This window comes from Tribolium madens, unplaced genomic scaffold (genome assembly GCF_015345945.1).
Source record: "Tribolium madens isolate multiple individuals breed KSU strain unplaced genomic scaffold, Tmad_KSU_1.1 Scaffold_91;HRSCAF=231;Tcas5.2_LG7, whole genome shotgun sequence".
Lineage (NCBI taxonomy): Eukaryota > Metazoa > Arthropoda > Insecta > Coleoptera > Tenebrionidae > Tribolium > Tribolium madens.
The window spans coordinates 13,266,787-13,285,402 of record NW_025401063.1 but is presented as its reverse complement, the minus strand read 5'-3'; the positions used below and the strand labels follow the sequence as shown (position 1 = coordinate 13,285,402).

Sequence of the window (18,616 nt, the reverse complement as noted above, 5' to 3'; positions counted from 1 at the left end):
AAATTCACTTTTTTCTCAACGTTTCGGGTGTGAAATATTCATGAATTTGGTTTGTCAGGCAGGTCAGGGATCACATCTTCACGAAGTATATGCAATGTGCTAAGTTTTTGGTTGTTTAAAATTTAAATGAGGACGGATGTGATTGCGGGATTTTCTGCTAAATTAGAAAAGTTTCAAAGATAAAAATTTGCAGGAAAACAAAACACTTAACGAAAAAATCTAAACTTAAGTAAATTAATTGATTCAATACTAATGTGTTTAATTATTATAACAAGTAATGTCATGGCTTCTATTAGAGCCACGTAAAAACTAATTTCCTTGTGCAGCAATTTTGGTATGTGTTTAAATTCTGTCACGCTAAGAGAGCATTCCAAAATTCTTGAAGGCGTAAAAGATATCCAAGAATGGAATAAATATGGCATGTTCAAGTAACAAATAAATCACCGCTTTTACCCTCTAATATTCGAAACATTACAAATACGTGTACGATAGGTACAAAAACTTGCAGAGTAAGCAGTAAATTACGCACCAGCTCCAAATTCCACACCTTAAGGTCCCCCCAAACTCCTGTTTCAATAATCGATTTAGTAGGTTAAACGTTGAATATGTTTGTTTTACAATAAGGCAAATTTGTTATAGCAGAATCTAGTCCCAATTGCAATTAGCCCCCAATAATCGGGTAACCTGGGCAAATTACACCTTTGAGGGGGGCACTAGATGCGAGTCCTGTTTTTGGGAAAGTAGTATTATTTTGTATGCATATAATTGATGTTTTGGGTTCTCAATTTCTAGTTACCTCCAAATTTTGATATTTCTTATTAGTCTCTAAAAACAAAAAAATCTTAAACATTGTTTTTATTTGCAAATACGTTGGAAAACGTATTCCAAAAGAGCTAATTTAATCAAATCGAAAGTAAGTTTTTATGTAGGTAATAACAAAATTTTTAAAAAGGGAAATTTTGATTCAACTAACTAAAACCATCTTTAACTAATTAACTTAATTAACACTTATTCAATTTTAATACTCGTAATAATTTTTAATTTTTGTGAAGTAGACTTTGTTTAAGATGAAACGTATTTTAAGAATCTTCCTTTGCTCACTTCAGAGGCTGCATCTTGGTGAAAGGTCGGCTCTCTTTGGTCTCAAATTTTCCAAAAAGCGCGTTTGAAAACGCAATAACTAGGCGTACGAGGGCACATTTCGTCAGCTTCTCCGTGGGTGGGGTGAAGACACGTAGTGGTATACAGGTGCAAGCACGTGCCTCCAGTGCGAAGGAAGTGATTCAGTGGATGTGTAAAGGGTTATTTCTTGGGCGCCTATTGCACTCCGCAGTCATAATCGCGCTTCCAACCGCAACAGTCGCTACTGTTAACTCGTGCATTTTTTCTGCCAAGTCAACACTAATCCATTTGATGAGGTGTTAATGTGGTGTTAAAATATTTCTTTTTTTCGGGAGGCAGAGCAGGCAAGATGTCGGCATAGCTGAAGGTGTTTGAAACGGCTATGTCTCATCCGGCCAACTTAAGCCTTCCTTTGCGGCTTTAAACAGGAGTTTTGTGCTTTTTTGGGTGTAAGTATTGAAAGTTATGCAATGGAAAAAGTCACACGCAAGTATATTACTAAAACTAACAAACCAAATGCGGCCTTGACTCTAATAAAATTTGTTTACTTTACGCTTTACCTCCCAATAATGGAGCTACTTAGTGGAAATCTTTCACTTCGTTTAACAATTTAGATGCTTTTTCGAAATATTTCAATCCAATTTCAAATTTATTCATTTTGAGTTTGCGCACTAATTGTACTCAAGTTGCAAGAAGCGCATTCGGAAAGCTTTTGCCATTTCCTTTAGTTTTTTGCTTTTTATTAAGCTTCCTTTAGCTATGTTTTTCCTTAAACAAAGTTTATACTTTATTTGGTTTTATAACGTTTATCTAGGCCTTTACTTTGTGTGCCTTAGCATAACACTGCCGTTGGTAAATAAGAATTTCATGCGATAAACATATTGCTTGAGGGATAAAAAAATTATATAAGGCTTAACTCACATTATCAAAGAAAGTTTTTAATACAATTTGCAACAAATGTATTTCACTTTTGTTATGTTTTACTGCCAATTATTTATTGTTTTACAATAAATATGTAGTTTTACGAAATATGTAGAAACAGCGGAAATGGGGTCGTCCGAAGGATTTTAAATTAAATAAGACTATGAGAACTCAAATGGTAAAAATGTATACCGAATAATCTTTAAACAGGAAAAAAGTGTGATTTTCAACTTTTAATTTTCAAATAAGATCCATTAATAATAAAATTGTCACACACTGCTTATTATTGCTTCATTAGTTAATGCCGATTTAAAATTATTTCTTCTTAAATTTCCCACCTACCTGACGACATGGTTATGTTTTATTCTTTTCAAACTTGTATTTATAAACAATAATTATTTCAATAATTCCATTTAACCAATCATTGTTCAATTTGTTCCAATATTTTTCATTCTCTACAATGTAAGAATTTCGACAATTACATTTCTGGGTTACATGAATATTATTGCAAGTTTTTCTTCCTATTTGAAACAAATAAAACAACATTTTTCTATAAAATAACTATGTACCTATTTAATTAATTTAGTAACTTAGTAGGGACTTCTTGCAAAACTATTAGGTATTAAACGTATAGTTTTTGAGTGCAATTTAAAAAACTAAACATTTCCATTAATGTAGACCTAAATTATGAAATTTCTTAATTACATTGTTAAATGCAATTGTTATATTAGCGTTTGTTTTAAACAATTGAAATGTAAGCAATATGTTGTAGGTATAGTTTTGTTGGCAATGGTTCTTTGCTTTTTGTAAATTTGAAATCAAATGGTGGAGTGGTAGTTAGTAGCATTTTAGCCAATTTTTTGAATGTTTTTTCTTAATATTTTAGGTACTTAATACAATAAACTTCAGAAATTAGTAATATTTTACAGAAAGATTTTTATTGCTGCATAGCGAAAAATGTTCCAAAAGAACCACTTTTGTGAAAGCTGGAGTGTTTTTTGGGGACGTTGAGTTTAAATTATCTTGATGTATATTTTTACTGCGAGAATAGTAACTGTTTTTAAAGACATTGTAAAAAAACACTGTTGTAAAAAACGATCTAATGACCTAAATAACAATTTAGACAAAGGTGATAAAAGGACTCTTCATAATTTTTAAAATATTCAAAAACAATTTACGTGGCCGCACTTTTAAGAATGTCGGCGCTTATTCTCAGGCATTGAAAAAATGTTTACCAGATTACACGTCAATTCACTTTAAAATTCCCCACCGTAATTTGAATTCAACGAGTAATTCACCTCAAATGTTCAAAAGATGTGGTCGTTACGAGATTCTTTGAGAGATTTTTTGATAATTGATATTCCGTGGATGTATGGGTAGGCGGGTTTTGATATTAAAAAAAAAAAAATAAGTAAAAATTCTTAAGATATTTATTTTGGTAACAATATAATATATTTTAACAATGCAAAACATGAGTGCGCAAACGTATCACCAAAATGCACACAGTAAATATAAAAATTTGGTGTCGGTAGGATATCACATTGATACACATAAAAATTATAATAACAAACAACTTGATAAATAAAAGGAAATTTTAAAAAACAGCCATACGGTGTCCGAGACACAAACCTTGTTGGAAATTAGAAAATGTGGTCAGAAAATGCTAACTCAATTAGCACAAAACCAAAAAGTTGTTATGTAAACTCCAGACAAACTGCTTATGTTAAGTAATAACTAATAATGTACAATAATGTTCTACAGTAGCTTTCAATAAAACTGTCTTAAAAATTGAAATAAATTGATTACATTTTCATTTTTTAGTATCATTCATTCTTAACACATTTCAACGAATTTATATTATAAACGGTCTGATTTATTTACAATTGCAATAAAGCCTAAATTATAAGAATGAAGCTTATTAATTCTATGCAATTTCCTATAACAAATAAATATGTCCACATGATATGTACAAAAGCTTCTTGCATCTAATTGTATATATTGCAAAAATTTTATTGGTTTTTGCATAGACCCTACCAGTGGCTTCATTGGAATTAAAAAATTTTTGATAACCTCACTAATTGACTATTAGTTCTACCACATTCAAATATACCCTAAGAACTGAGCAACCAAGTCACTTAGACCGTCTAGAAGTCTAAAATTATCTAAATTTGTCGTTGTTTTTTGGCACAAGGCAAAAATATAACGATCTTAAATTTCATAAACGTCAAATTACGTATGCTCCTAGATATGTTGACGAAGATGGAGTAATTCTTTGGCTGTAACGTTGTTTTTTCGACAAAACGAGCAAATCGATTGAGTTAAAATACTGTTAAAAATGGTAAGTACGCAGAGGTAATGGCTCGATTTTTGTCGAAGAAATCTAGATTTAACGTTATCCCGATATGAACACAAAATTGTAGTCTTATTTTTTTAATCGAAAGTCATGTAACGAAATGATTTGTATTATCCGAATTAGATAATCCATGATTCGTACGTTGCCGTCCAGAATGAGACAGCTGTCCATGAGGGAAATTTAGCAATGAACTCCCTAAATTGCTTTGTACTCTTTCCAGGTTCGAAGAGAAACTGGGAACTGACGGCTAGATCCATCACCGGTCCGGAATGTGTAGCAGGAATCTGAAAAAAATAATAATGACAGAAAATTCTTAAATAAAATGTTTAAAAGAAAAAATGTGGGAAAATTTAAAGTATGTGCAATATTTTAACAGGTGATAGTAGAGCTCAAAAAATGTCAAAATAACTCAAATTGCCTAAGCCGAATGTTTATAATTTTAAGATACAGAGGGTTTTGTTCGTTGAAAAAAATTAAATTTTGGGACACACCCTTAAAGTTCACCAACAATTGTAAACAAATATGATCTCTGAGATTAACTCTTCAAAATCTATTATATTGTTTTAAAAAAATTGCGTTAAAATTAGCAAAAAAAGGTACAGAAAAGTGTCCTCAAAAAAATCACAAAAATTTTGTATCCATTTTTTTGTTGAAGAATGAAGATACCATCAAATTTCATTACCACAAATGACACCGACTACTTGCAATATAAATTTTGGGATAATGTCCTCAAAAGGTTCGAACTCCTTTATATTAAATTTTTTGACAATTTTTCCAACGCCAAAGTGGAAGTTGCACTCTCTATTTCTCAGAAACAATAAACATTCGAATAAGACAAGTTTAGTTATGTTAACTTCTTTTGAGTTCTACTACAGTGCGATCAAAAAGTCTGTCTATCAAGCAAGCGTAGAAATTTAAGACGTTTGTCTGTGGAAGATAAAATGTCACAATGACAAACGATTTTTATGAATAAACACCAACAAAATCTTATTTTAGTTTGTTTTGAGACGTTTCATAGAATAATTTAATTTAATTAGCTCAATGTTATAATTTTTATAAAATAAATTTTTGACATCTAGATAACATACGAACTGCCATGCAACATAAGTCCTCAACCAGGACGCCTACTTGATAGAAAGACTTTTTGATCACGCTGTATCACCTATTAAAAATATTTGCACATACTTTAAAATCACCCAGTATATTGGCATTAAAATGTTTTTTTTAAGTTAAAAAAAAAGTTTTTAAATAGTTCTCCAAACTGTAGCGATAATACCTACAGTTTAAATAACAAACAAAGTACTAACCTTAAAGTCCATTGAAAACCTCAAAGGCACACGTTTCAAGCCATACGCATAATAAATAAAATATGTATTTCTCCCATTCCACAATGGACCTGCCAACGGCTTCTTACTATTCAAACTCCACTCTATCAAGTCCACCCCCAGAGTGGGTGAAATCATCACATCTATGTGCGTAGGACCATCAACCTCAAGTGTAATCCTCAAACCACCCTCAATACTCTCCCTCCCAACGACATTCATGCTAACCGGAACCCGTAATTCCGGCTCGGGACCTGGCAACCAATGCGTTTTCCACAACATGGTTAAAACAGGAACTAAATACGGTAATCCGCAATATAAATAATCTTTACAGTCTTGATCTACTAACTCAGCTGCTGCCATCTCGGGCACATGCCGATCGACCGTATGCGGGCTGTTAATGTCCATATCTACAATCCAATAACCCGACTTCTGATTAGTTATTGCCCCGGTCACGTCATGGAAGGTTCTTTTCGTATGCTATAATATGTTATTTTCGTTTGGATTATTCGAAAGTTGAGTACTTACAGCAATCATGAAACGTTGAGGCGCCAATGAGGTCGATTCGCCCGAATAGGGGAACCCCAAAGGAGTCAAGATTAGAATAGCTAATGAAAGGAGGAACAGTCCAGTCAGTAAACTAAAAATTCTTTCGATGCCTCGTACCAAAAGAATTAAAGGTACGGCGAAACTGAAGAGGAGAGTAAATAACATGCTAACCATGATGGCTATCAGAAACTCGGCGTAACTTCCAGCACCAGCTCTCCCCATGATGGGTATAAATAGGTACAGAGCTCCTATTATCAAATAGAAACATTGGACGAACGGTAAGCCCACCATTCCAATATGCATCAATAACCATTTCGAATCTAAAATTAGGTTTACATACAGCAAACTCAATTCTTTCTATCACCTCTCCATTTTCCGAACAATCTACTTTTTAGGAAGTTGCCCAACGAAGCAAAAAATACCCAAATCATGGCAATAAAGCTGGACCGCACCCTGACTATGACGCCAAATACGAGAATTAGGGTCCAAATTAGTTGATAAGCGTCATAATATAATTGGAATAGAGTCCATGGAGATAATTCGAGATCCTGAAATAGATTATATTGTAAAATTTAGTAAAAATAGGGAGGATATAGGATAGTACATGGTTATAATATTTGGAGTGTAGTAGAAGTACTGCCATCGAAATTAGAAGTGTCGGAATGATATATAAAAAGAAAATCCACAATGGACGCGCGTACCAACTCATCGTTCGGCCCAAAGCGTTTAAACAAAGGGCAATTAGGAGAGAAGTAATAATCGAGGCAATCCACGAACCAACAATGATTGACATGCATCCGGACAATTTTACGAAATATTGTCTTGTTGTTAAGTCTAGAAAATGTTACATTAATTGTTATTTATTTGACACAACAGCATTCACAAGAAGTTAAGTCAGAGTTATCCAAAAAAATGTCAGTAAAAATACTTTATTTATTTTTTAGTTTAATCATGTTGGCGTAAGCATTTTATGAGTAGTAAATTTGTTTTCTTAAGACAATTTCCAAGTACTATAGAATAATAAAAAATTACTGCGTTATCAATTTTAAATACAAGACAAGAGGCGTAAAAACAAATTAATGAACATTAAGACCAATGAACATTAATTTCTATACATTTAATTTTTTTCCTTACAAATATATGTTGTGCCACAGCCATCGCCACTGCTGTCACTTTTCACGATGTTTTTTCTGTATGAAAGAGTGGAGTTTCTTGGCTTAAAATTTGTCAGTAAGAGTTCAGTTGCAACATAGATTCTTCCTTTACACAGAAATCAAATGTTTCTGACCTACTTCAAAAAACGCAGATGCAACGTTGCGGCGGTGTCGATAGCTATGGCACAGGTAATACATATTACATTACGAAAATTGAATTTAAAATAGAAAGAATTATTACAGAAACGTGATAAAATAAAAACATAGAATGTTAGGTACATTTAAAAAAATTCCTACATATGCTCCCAATTTAAACACTTCTAGTTAGCTCACTTAACAATTCACAAATACAGGATGGTTCAAAAATGTCGAGCCAACTCTCGAATAACTTTCAGCTAAACATAAAAATATATGCAGATTTTTTTCAAGCCTCATATTTGAAAAAACACAGAACTGTCAATTTTCATATTATAACGTAGACATTTTTAGCTCTTTTGTTACCGATTTGATGTTGTCAAATTTAATTTGTTGTTAAATTTCTTAGTTTCTTAAATGTTTTGTACACAGTAAGACAAAAACTGGTGATTTTTTAACACGTTCAATGTTGCAAGATCTGCCGTTTCCGCTAACTAATGTTAAGAATACATGATCTGGTCGGCCAAAAACTTAACCCAAAATCTAATCTTAGAACAACTATATCTCGTGAAAAAAAGGCTCAAATAATTTTCATTAACTCAGTCGGATGTCCTTTATCACCATCCAAGAGATGACCCGATACTTTTGTATCACCCTGTATATCAAACGATGGACCAAAATTCTCTTTACCAACATGAATTGTTTTACCTTTCTATTATTAATATGCTAGAAGAAGAATTTTGCAAAGAAATATCTGAAACTTAAGAAATCGATATGAACTATTATAGAAAAAAGTCGGATTAATTTACACCACTTCCACAATATTTTTTTGTTTTTTTTTTTATTTAATTTAATATTAATAAAACGCAGTCGTATCAATGTCCAAACCTTAAACGTGTTTATTATATTATTTTTATTTGTTATCTTCAAATTTATCCATATAGATGATCGCAAATGATCTTACCAGAATAATGCATTTTTAATGTCACGCCGTAGGTGATTCTTTTAGGGCCTACATTAGAAACTTTTTAACTTCTAATGCAGATAGGAATTTGAAATTTTGTACACAACCCAAATCAACCAGTCTGAGTTCAACTAAATTATTTTCAAAATGGCTGAACTTCCGGAACTACGAGAAATTGGCGCCAACTTTGAAATTTTAAATGGTACCCACTTATTTTTATTGCATTTTTGAATTCTCCTCTTTAAACTAAGTAAAATGTACCTAGTTGTTAGTGCTTAACTATCATAGTTTTTGACATATGTCAATTTTTTGGGCAAAATTTTCACTTGCAGGGGTTCATTCAAAACATCACAGCTCTTGAACCCTTTGCGATAAGTGAATATTTTTTGTTGCATTCGAAAACCAAAGGTTCGAAAAGTTTTCTAGAATTTTCAAAATTGTTGACTGTCAAATTGCAAGGCTAGTATGGTTTTTTTGAAAATGATCATTAACAAAAAGCTTTAACTCAGTTTTTTCAAATGAAATGACTCTATTTTCTCAACGGCACTCAAAACTACATCAATTTGTAGAAGGACTTTTATCAACATGTCCTATACCTATCTCTTATAGTTTTTGAAATAATCACAAAAAACATGTTAACAACAAACAAAACCACGTTTTTCGTGATTATTTCAGAAACTGTAAGAGATGGATATAGGACATGTTGATAAAAGTCCTTCTACAAATCGATGTACTTTCGATTGCCGTTGAGAAAATGGGGTCATTTTATTTGAAAAAACTGAGTTATAGCTGTTTGTTACATATCATTTTATAAGCTTTGCAATTTGACAGTTGACAATTTTGAAAATTTTAGGAAACTCTTCGAACCTTTGGTTATCAAATGCAAGAAAAATTATTTACTTATTGCAAACGGTTCAAGAGCTGTGATGTTTTTAATAAACTTCTGCAAATGAAAATTTTGAGCAAAAAATTGACATATGTCAAAAACTATGATAGATAAGTACTAACAACTAGGTACATTTTACTCAGTTTGGAGAGAATTCAAAAATGCAATAAACATAATTGGTTACCATTTAAAATTTCAAAGTTAGCGCCAATTTCTCGTAGTTAGGGAAGTTCAGCCATTTTGAAAATAATTTAGTTGAACTCAGACTGGTTGATTTGGGTTGTGTACAAAATTTCAAATTTCTATCTGCATTAGAAGTTAAAAAGTTTCTAATATAGACCCTAAAAGAATCACTTTGTATTTATTGTTCAATATAATTAGTCTCAATAAAGAATCATTTATAGATATTGTAATTTGTTCAGTTGCAAATCAATACATGTATAATGTGGAATGTAATTGCTTCATTTATTGATAACCTCAATATAAAACCCTCAAAAGCATTTCTCATGATCACTTTTTTGGATCACTCTGATGCCATCAAAAAATGCACAGTTACTTACCATCAGTTTTCTTAGCACTCTGTATGTTTTCGTAAATGGAAAACAATGAAAATATCACAGTCGACAGATTAATAAGATCGGCCACAATCATCGGCCATCGTACAACAAAAGCACCCAAAAAGTCGAAAAACACCAAGTTTCCGGCCCTGTACTTATCAACTTCGGACAGTTGATGTCCCTGAGCCATTCCTTTGGCCAAAGCTAAAATATTATCTCCGGTTCTTTGTAACGAACCCAAGGGGATATGTTCTATCGAATCGAATTTCGTATGGTAAACGTAACCATTGGCCGACCATGCAAAGTCCAACCCGGACACGTTTCCAAAATCTCTGAATATTCGGTAATCGGTGTCGCCGGGAATGACTCCGCTCTGGAATATCTCTTGGGCCAAGGATGACGCGTACGGATAAGGCACTTCTTCGGAATACGTTTCGAGAATCCATGGATGGTTAGGACCAGCTTGGAATAGGACTTCCCTGCCGCCGGCCCCGCAAGCTTCCAAATTTATAAAAGTCCTAACCTCGTTAGCCCATTTGTGCTGAGTTATGAAGCCGTGCGAGGCCGGCATGAAGTTCTCTTCGCCTCCGTTGAAGAGAAAGACTATATTGTGACGAAGAATTTTCGGCGATTTTGATAAGACGCGGAGAATTTCGAGCATGACCGCGCAACCGGCACCATCATCGCTGCCACCTAAAAACAAAAATATTTTCCTATACAAAATATTTCAAGCTTTAGAGCCTGCAAAAAATATTCATTGACGTGAAAAGACAAATCTTTATAGCGCAAACAGTAACGAATTTTGCAAAAACTCTTCTGTATTATTTCTGTAATATTCTATAAAAAGATATTATTACAATAATATTTTATTTTACATTTATTTGTACAAAAGAAAATAAAATAAATTTTAAAACATTGATTAAACCCCAAAACATAAATCGATTCTTTGACACCAACAGGAATTTTAATAATAATAAGCCACACTTCTGCGACAAAACAGTCTGAACGATTATTAAGTAAAATGATTGTATTTTATCGCAACTAATAATAATAATTAGAGCAAAATTGGCTCTTAATTTACTGAGGCAGTATATTTTTTATAGAACCTAGATTAATAATTAATAATAAACTAGTACCGTAAAACGGGCTTACTTTGATATACTTGGAGAGGTTTTGTTAATGTAACTTTTTTATTTGTTGCAATATTTTCTTGAATAAATTAGCATCAAAACAATTGATCCTTCTGCTTTAACAAACAAACTTAAAATTTTGCTTCAAAGTCATTGTTTTTCAAAAAAAATGAGAAAAATTAGTATCAAAGAAACCCCGACTTCCGGGCTATTTTGACTGTCCCTTTAATCACTTGAAAATCAAATTTATGCTAGCCTGGAGGGTACTTTGACACCTTAAAACTAAAAATATGTAATATATGATGTAAACAAACTTTATTATACTCATTAAACACAAAACATAAATAATATACAGTATGATGAAAAAAAAAGGCGCCCCTGTTAACCCCCACGTTATAAGTGATCTTTTATTAAAGACGAATTCGAAGACCAAAATTGGATTTGTGCTCTTATTAGTAAGATATAGACTTTCCTTTTTAGAAAAGAGAAATCTGTATAATTAACAGTATTAAAATAATTTAATTGTTAAAGTCTAGATTTTCATACAGTTGACGGTGTTCTTAAAAAAAATGTGTAAAAAGTCTATTGAAATAAACTTTATTGAAGATGTTTGGATACCATTTCTTAGCTCCAAAGAAAATTTATCAATGTTGCAATATTGCAAATATCCTAGGATACAGAAAATGTCCAAACAATATTCAATTATTGGAAACGGTAGCAACAAAAAAATCAATTGTCAATGTTGTTTGTTCTGTGCACCGCCTCCTTAATCAAATGTATCAATATCCCGCTTGGGCATTTCGTAAAAAATGCATTGGAGCAGTGATTCCGATTTTTTCTTAGTTACGGGGGTTACTGAGGAAAAACAGAATGATTTTTAATTATTAACGAAAAATAACGCAATTAATAAAAGCTGGGAAGGAAGGATACAACAAAACAAGATACGCCAGGGAGAATTGATATTATGAGGTTGAACCCTTTAAGCTAAAAAACTGGATTTGTCAAAAATTTTCCCCAGATTAAAGCGCCAACGGGAATCAGTTGAACTCAAAAAATGCCCAGGCGAGAAAAGGATTATTTCTATGGAGACGGCGATGGTTCTGTGAAATTTGAACGATTAAAGTCAAAAAGGTTTCCTAGATACGAAAAATACCTGTGTGAAATAGTCTTTTAGTAAAAAAAAATTGTGCAATATTGCCGCTTTGTGCTGTTAGACAAACTGTTTCAATTTTAAAAAGAATCTATTTAGACTATTTATGGAATGATGGTTACAATGTTTCAATAAAAAAGGACGCGCCTGTTTCAATCGTGGGCGCCTTTTTTTCATCACCCTGTATTTTACTTGTATTTTCTTAAAAAATTAAGTAAGTAAATCATTTTTTGGCATGTTGTGGCTTTTATATAATGTATATATATAAAATAAACATAATTTCGGTAGGTACCTTTACTGAAAATGAAACAAAATTAGTAGCCCCATAACGTGTCAAAGTAACCCCATTTTGCGGTAATTACTATTATCATTACACGAAGATTACGTGTGCAAATACATAAATCCATATTAATGCTCTAAGTAAAATCGGTAACTTCAAGTAGCAACACGTTTTTTCGATTCGTCGTTACATTGAGTGACTAGTTAATACTTAAAAAATTAAATCGCTGTGATGGAATTGACCTTATGTGAAATAAAATGCATTTTAATAGGGGTTAAGTGAGTTCAGATACTAGATATCCTACGGTTGGAGTACCCTAAAAATCAATTGTTAACCATATGAGTGAAAAATTATTAAGAGTATAAAATAAGTGTTACTTCCTACGTTTATGTATACAAACATTCTATTTATCTAAAATAGCCAAGTTTAGAAATGGAAAATATTTTCGTTAATTTTATTACACATAATAAACTAAAATAATTAACTAGTAATTTTATTGTGATACATGTTTGCGACCAGATGGAATTTATTTGTACTAAAAACCAAATTTAGAACAGAATTAAAAGAAACTTTATTGGTGTATTGTGAAAATCTATTTTTAAAACATTTGGATAACTTTGTACTTTGTTAATAAATTGTACTTATGTAAGAACACAGTATGAGCAATTACACAAAACAATAATTTATTACAGATTTTTAAGCTCACACTTGCAACCGGTTACTGCTATTTTATAGCATTTCTGAACCACATTTTGTATTATACAATTAACGGTTAATAACGACTTTGTGTTTGACGATGGCAGTATGTGTTTTATTTTTATGACTAACAATTGTACGCCTCAACAGTTAAAGTAAATCAAACAAATTGTAAAAATCAAGTGCTTCAGTAAACAGCACATGAAACATATTAATTTCATTCCAAACATATGACAGTTTATTCGTCGTTTTGTCAGTAGGTATAACCGAAGAATTTAATCTTTCTACCCAGCTTACATCTGAATTCAATAATGATTTTTTGCTTTAATGAAACAATAACCATTTTAAATAACCACTCATAAAAAGTGATATAGTTTTGAAAGTACATTGACAAAAATTGTGATCTTTGTGAATACTAGTAAATTATAAAACAAAATAACAAACAATTATTTCAACGAAATAGACAAGAACTTATTAATAAAAAAAAATAATAATAAGAACTGTTAAATGAGAATTAACATATACAGTAAAATGTTCGAGATCAATTTTGACTAAAAAGCATTGTAAATAATTTTTTAAATAAAAAAAATTACCAAGTCTTTTAATTTTTCAACGTTTTATCTTTACGAAAGTTGCACCTGCTTTTTAGCCAACTTGCTTAAGATTAAAAAAATATTTAAAATAAATCTTTCTATTGCCTTGCATTAAAGTTAACGTTGTTTTCTCGTACATCCAGTATATCGTATATACGATTATTTTTGTCTTTTCATATAAACTGTACGAAAAAAAGTAAGAAACGTTTAAAATGTCAAAAATCTACTTATTCTGGGAATATAAAAAATGTATGAGTTACGACACTTCATTGTTAACAGAAATATTTAACTTAAATAACTAAACCGAACAAGCATTTATCGTAAAAAACATACATGAACACACATAAATTAATCTACAAATCCATCTATAACAAACATACCTCACACAAAAATGATTCATTTTAAACAAACAATTTCGGTGATAACTGTAGTTAAATAAGTCATTTCAATTAAACAACACATTTCGTAATTATGTACCTGCCAAGTTGTCAAATACACATTGATAAAATATTGATAATAGTGAAACAGAAGTAATCCCTAGTTATTTGTAAACGTTAAGCCACAAAAAGTCAAATAGTTTTAAGATTATTGAGTAGTGCCACTAACACTAAAAATTTTCATTTGTAATTAATTTTGAAACAAAACCGTAAAAAGTCAGATCCGTCTAATTATAACAAATATCTTCATACCCAATTTAATCGCGTTGAACAATCGTTTTGTTTAATTGAAAATAATAGGTATATTTAAGAACTTAATTAAAACAGGAATTTGAATTAGTCTTTCACCTTTAACTAGAAAATATGTTGTAAAAATCCTGTCAGAGTAACACTTATTGACCTTAGAGTATTGATTTAACATAATAACACAAAATAAAACGCTACTTGTGTTAGTTGTTTTATTATAATTTTTCCACGTGAAAGAACACCCTGACAATGGTTTAAATCCAATTAATTTAATTCAAATTTCAAACATCCTTGAAATTTTAAATTTATTCACAATATTTAAGCCAAAATTGGTCAAGAAATATGGAAAATATAACACAATAACTTAAAAACACAGAACTATTTATTTTTTGTGATTAACCAAAGCACGCAATTTAATGCTTATAAATACATAATTTAAAAAACCATTGACAAAATCTAACAGTAAAGTTTAGTTTCTGCTCCGCTAATTTCGAATTAACAAAATTTACCAATTATCCAAAAATTGCGTCAAAAGTGAATAAACAGTGACTAATGATTTATAATATAAAGTTTTTACGGAGAATCTCACTTACCGGGACTATCGACCACTGAATCGAAATGACAATTTATCAAAAGACAATGAGGCGATTTAATCTTCGAGCCCACCTTCACCACGACATTCTGCACATCTCTGTAGACGTTAGTCATACCATCGAGAAACTCCAAATTAAAATCCCCGCTCGCTTTCTGAACATCCAGCTCAATGACATGATTTTCGTGAGCATTATTGATGATTTCTTGGACCTCGCCTTTGAGGAGCTCAACCGCCGTCACCTCGTTGGCGTAGCTCCCGGCGATGCGGGGCCCGATCTTTGTGAGCTTTTTCAAAATGTTGTGTGCTCTTTCGGCTATGAATCTATCGGGATTTTTCGCTTCGTCGGCTATTTTCAAAGGTGTGGGGAGCTGTTTCTCGATGACGATGACCGCGGCAAAGACCACCAACATCAGGCCGAGCACCCCGAGAAAATGGGAGGTTTCCATAGGCCGCAGGAATTTCGATTTGCCATTTTCTCGGTTCGAGGGGTCCGCATTTGGGGCCTGTGGGCTTTTGAGGCGCTTTCGCACTGATGTTGGATTCTGCAAAAAAAAATTCCTAAAACCTGCCAATATTTGCTAATAAATATTTATCACAGAAAAATATTTATGGCGTAATCTACATGTCCTCAAAGTAAACAAAATTCGTTATTGATAACACAACAAATTAGAGGTGTGCTTTCGGGAGTACTTTCCATTGTTTCTTTACAGTTTATTTAATCTAGTGAAGTAATTCAGGTTAGTAAAAGTACAAAGAACAAAGCCACAAAAATACCAGAGAAGACGACAAAGAAACCCACTGAACAAAGTACACAAAATAAACAATAACACCTGACATAACCTTGAAGTTGCCACTAGACCAACTTCGGAAAATTCGTAAGAATGCACTTAAATCGATCATTAACAAACAAATTACATCATTTTATGCAAAAATAGTGTTAGTTCTATTTATCTTACCGTCGACATGTCCAACGAATTACTAAGAAATGCTGGGGTACACGTTTTTTTATATTTATGCTATGATAAATAAATGAAGCATACTGATAAGATCATTTTCAAACACTTGTTTATTGGATTTGTCGAGTAGTTACGATATCGAAAAATTTTGATACTTTTATTTTAGAGAAAAAAATCTAAAGGTTGCGCACACAGCAACTTTTAATAGATTTATGCTGCTGGTGCGGATACTGTGCGCAGATTGGACGCATTTTGACAGCTTGAGCTTGGCAATGGCGTCGTTGGTCACCATAGCAACGGATGATCTACACCAGTGGCGTAGGGAATAGGTAACTAAAGTGCATTTCATCCCTATAAAACTTGTACAGTTGCACATAAACAGGTTTTGCCCCTGTCAATTTAGTTGTCAATTTATCATCTGCCGCACTTAAATGCCGAAAGCAACAAATGCAAATCAAGATAATCAATTAGTGGAGTACTTAGTGAAAACCCAATGAGTAGTGAGTACTACAGATTAACTGTCAGTTATAACTTAGTCTTTTAGAATTAAGACATGTTCAAACTATGGATAAATATGTATAAAAATCTTACATTTTTATGCTTTGACATTTTCCGAATTTTTTGCAACCAACGGTAATGAACAGTTTTAAACAAACTAGTTTTTTTTTATAAAAGCGAGTGTAGCAAGCGCGTTAATTTTTACAATATATTTTGTTGATTACATTATTTCTTAAAACTAGAGATTAATACAGGGTCATTCAGCTTAAATGACCCACCTGACCCCTCTTGGCAGACAACACATAATACATTATGCACTTATTCCTTTATTCAATATTAAATTTTCAAAATATCGAGAATCAAAGAACGATATTTTTCGATTCATGAAACTTTCAAAATTCGAATATGAATCAAGGAATAATTGCTTTTATTATATTATTGGTATTATTGTATTATAGGTTGTCTGCCAAGAGGGGTCTAATGGGTCATTTAACCCTGTATTGCCAGGTTTGACTAAATTTGTGTGTATCTTTGATTATAAAATTTTGTTTATTAATGTAAATTTATTTACATTTACATTATGATAATGATTTGACAACACTGTTATTAATATTCGCAACCAATGATACACAAAATTGTTTTTAGATTTTAGACTCTTATTAACTACCAATTTTATCTAACTTTAGAGACGATTTTGGGAAAAAAATAGGTTTCGAAATTGTTAACTGCGATATTAAATTATTTTTTTATTAATTAACAATTAACCCTTTTGTAATGCTTTATACTTACAGTTCTCATTTTTCAAATTTTCACAAGATTTTACTATTAATTTCTGTAACACCTTGTCTAGGATTATAACAAAAACTTACAGATTGGCCATGAAGCACCATGTATATTTTTACAATAACGTTTTTATCACTTTTCTCTTTACCATTACAATATTTGTTTCTTGATAAAAACTAAAAATTTGGCACAAGTTGATTGACCACATTATAGTCACAAATGACAACTTGACATTTCTAGCTATATGAAGGGAAACTTATTTCATTAATCAAGGAAGCTGTGATTTACACACATTATACACAGTTGGTAAATTTTTTTTTTAATTTTCTTGGTATAGTCAGTGATGCAGGTAAAGTTTTGCTGTCTCTTATTAGAGTACAGATAAATGGAACAAAATGTAGTAAATTATTTTATGTAAGTACTTAGAAAGTGGATAAAATACTTACCTTGATTATAACTATATTTTTTTCGTTTATTGTATTGATTCTAAATTTATTTATTAAACATGTAATTTAAATGTTATATAAATAAGTACTTCTTTTTATTGCATAAATATGTAAATATTTTTTAACTCAACTTCTCAAGCGTTTTTGCAAAAATTTTAAGTAATAAAAATCCTGCTACCTACCTTTTACCGCTATAATGCGGTTGTCATCTTTTTTGAGACCCTTTTCGCCAAGCATTAATAATTTGCCCAAAGTAATTTCAAAAATTTAATATAAAACCCATCAAATGAAATGAAATGGCTCGTCAAAATTAAAGGTCAAAAAATGATAAAAAATATCGAATTTTGTACAATGCTAAACAGAAAAGTTGATTATCTTGGCTAATGATTGAACAAGTTTGTTAAAAATTTTAATAAATTTTGTCTTAGCACTTTTTTATTTTTTCTAGGAAAACATTATTAGCTTTTAAAATTAGAAATTACAGTAAAATTACAATTAACCTAGTAGTGTGTTTGTGTTTATCAAATAACACCTATCGGTGTTTCGTCTGCAATACGATCCCTACTTTTTCAGGTATAATTTTGAGTCCGCCGCAGTCCGGTCATGAATTTCTGGAACTGATATGACCGTAGCCGCAATCCGGACACACCGACTAAAAATTCTAGCAATTTTTTGTTGTAGAGTTGGTGAACCTGACCCAGAAATACTAATTTCTAATAGTAAAATCACTTACAAATCTTTCAAAATATTTTTTTATGAAAAATACCTACTTAGTTAAATACATTTGTTTACACAGTTTACTGTTTTATAAAAACAAAAAAAAAACAAAATGTCAATTTAAAT

The 18,616-nt window shown here is 31.4% G+C and overlaps 1 protein-coding gene across 5 annotated transcripts; it reads right to left on the bottom strand.

Annotated features, from left to right (window-relative positions):
* Positions 1-3,455: 3,455 nt before the first annotated feature.
* On the bottom strand, positions 3,456-17,544 carry LOC123011037 (endoplasmic reticulum metallopeptidase 1-like). 5 transcript variants are annotated; one of them, XM_044408294.1, is made up of 8 exons: positions 17,414-17,544; positions 15,089-15,632; positions 9,967-10,656; positions 6,872-7,101; positions 6,632-6,815; positions 6,247-6,587; positions 5,704-6,198; positions 3,456-4,680 (listed from the first exon to the last, which is right to left on the bottom strand). In XM_044408294.1, the coding sequence occupies exons 1-8, from the start codon at positions 17,432-17,434 to the stop codon at positions 4,516-4,518; spliced, it is 2,670 nt and encodes an 889-aa protein (XP_044264229.1). In that variant the 5' UTR covers positions 17,435-17,544; the 3' UTR covers positions 3,456-4,515. The 5 variants fall into 5 exon arrangements, with proteins under 5 accessions (XP_044264229.1, XP_044264231.1, XP_044264230.1 ...); XM_044408296.1 differs by having other exon boundaries at positions 17,334-17,470; XM_044408295.1 differs by lacking the exon at positions 17,414-17,544 and adding an exon at positions 16,047-16,305.
* Positions 17,545-18,616: the final 1,072 nt, after the last annotated feature.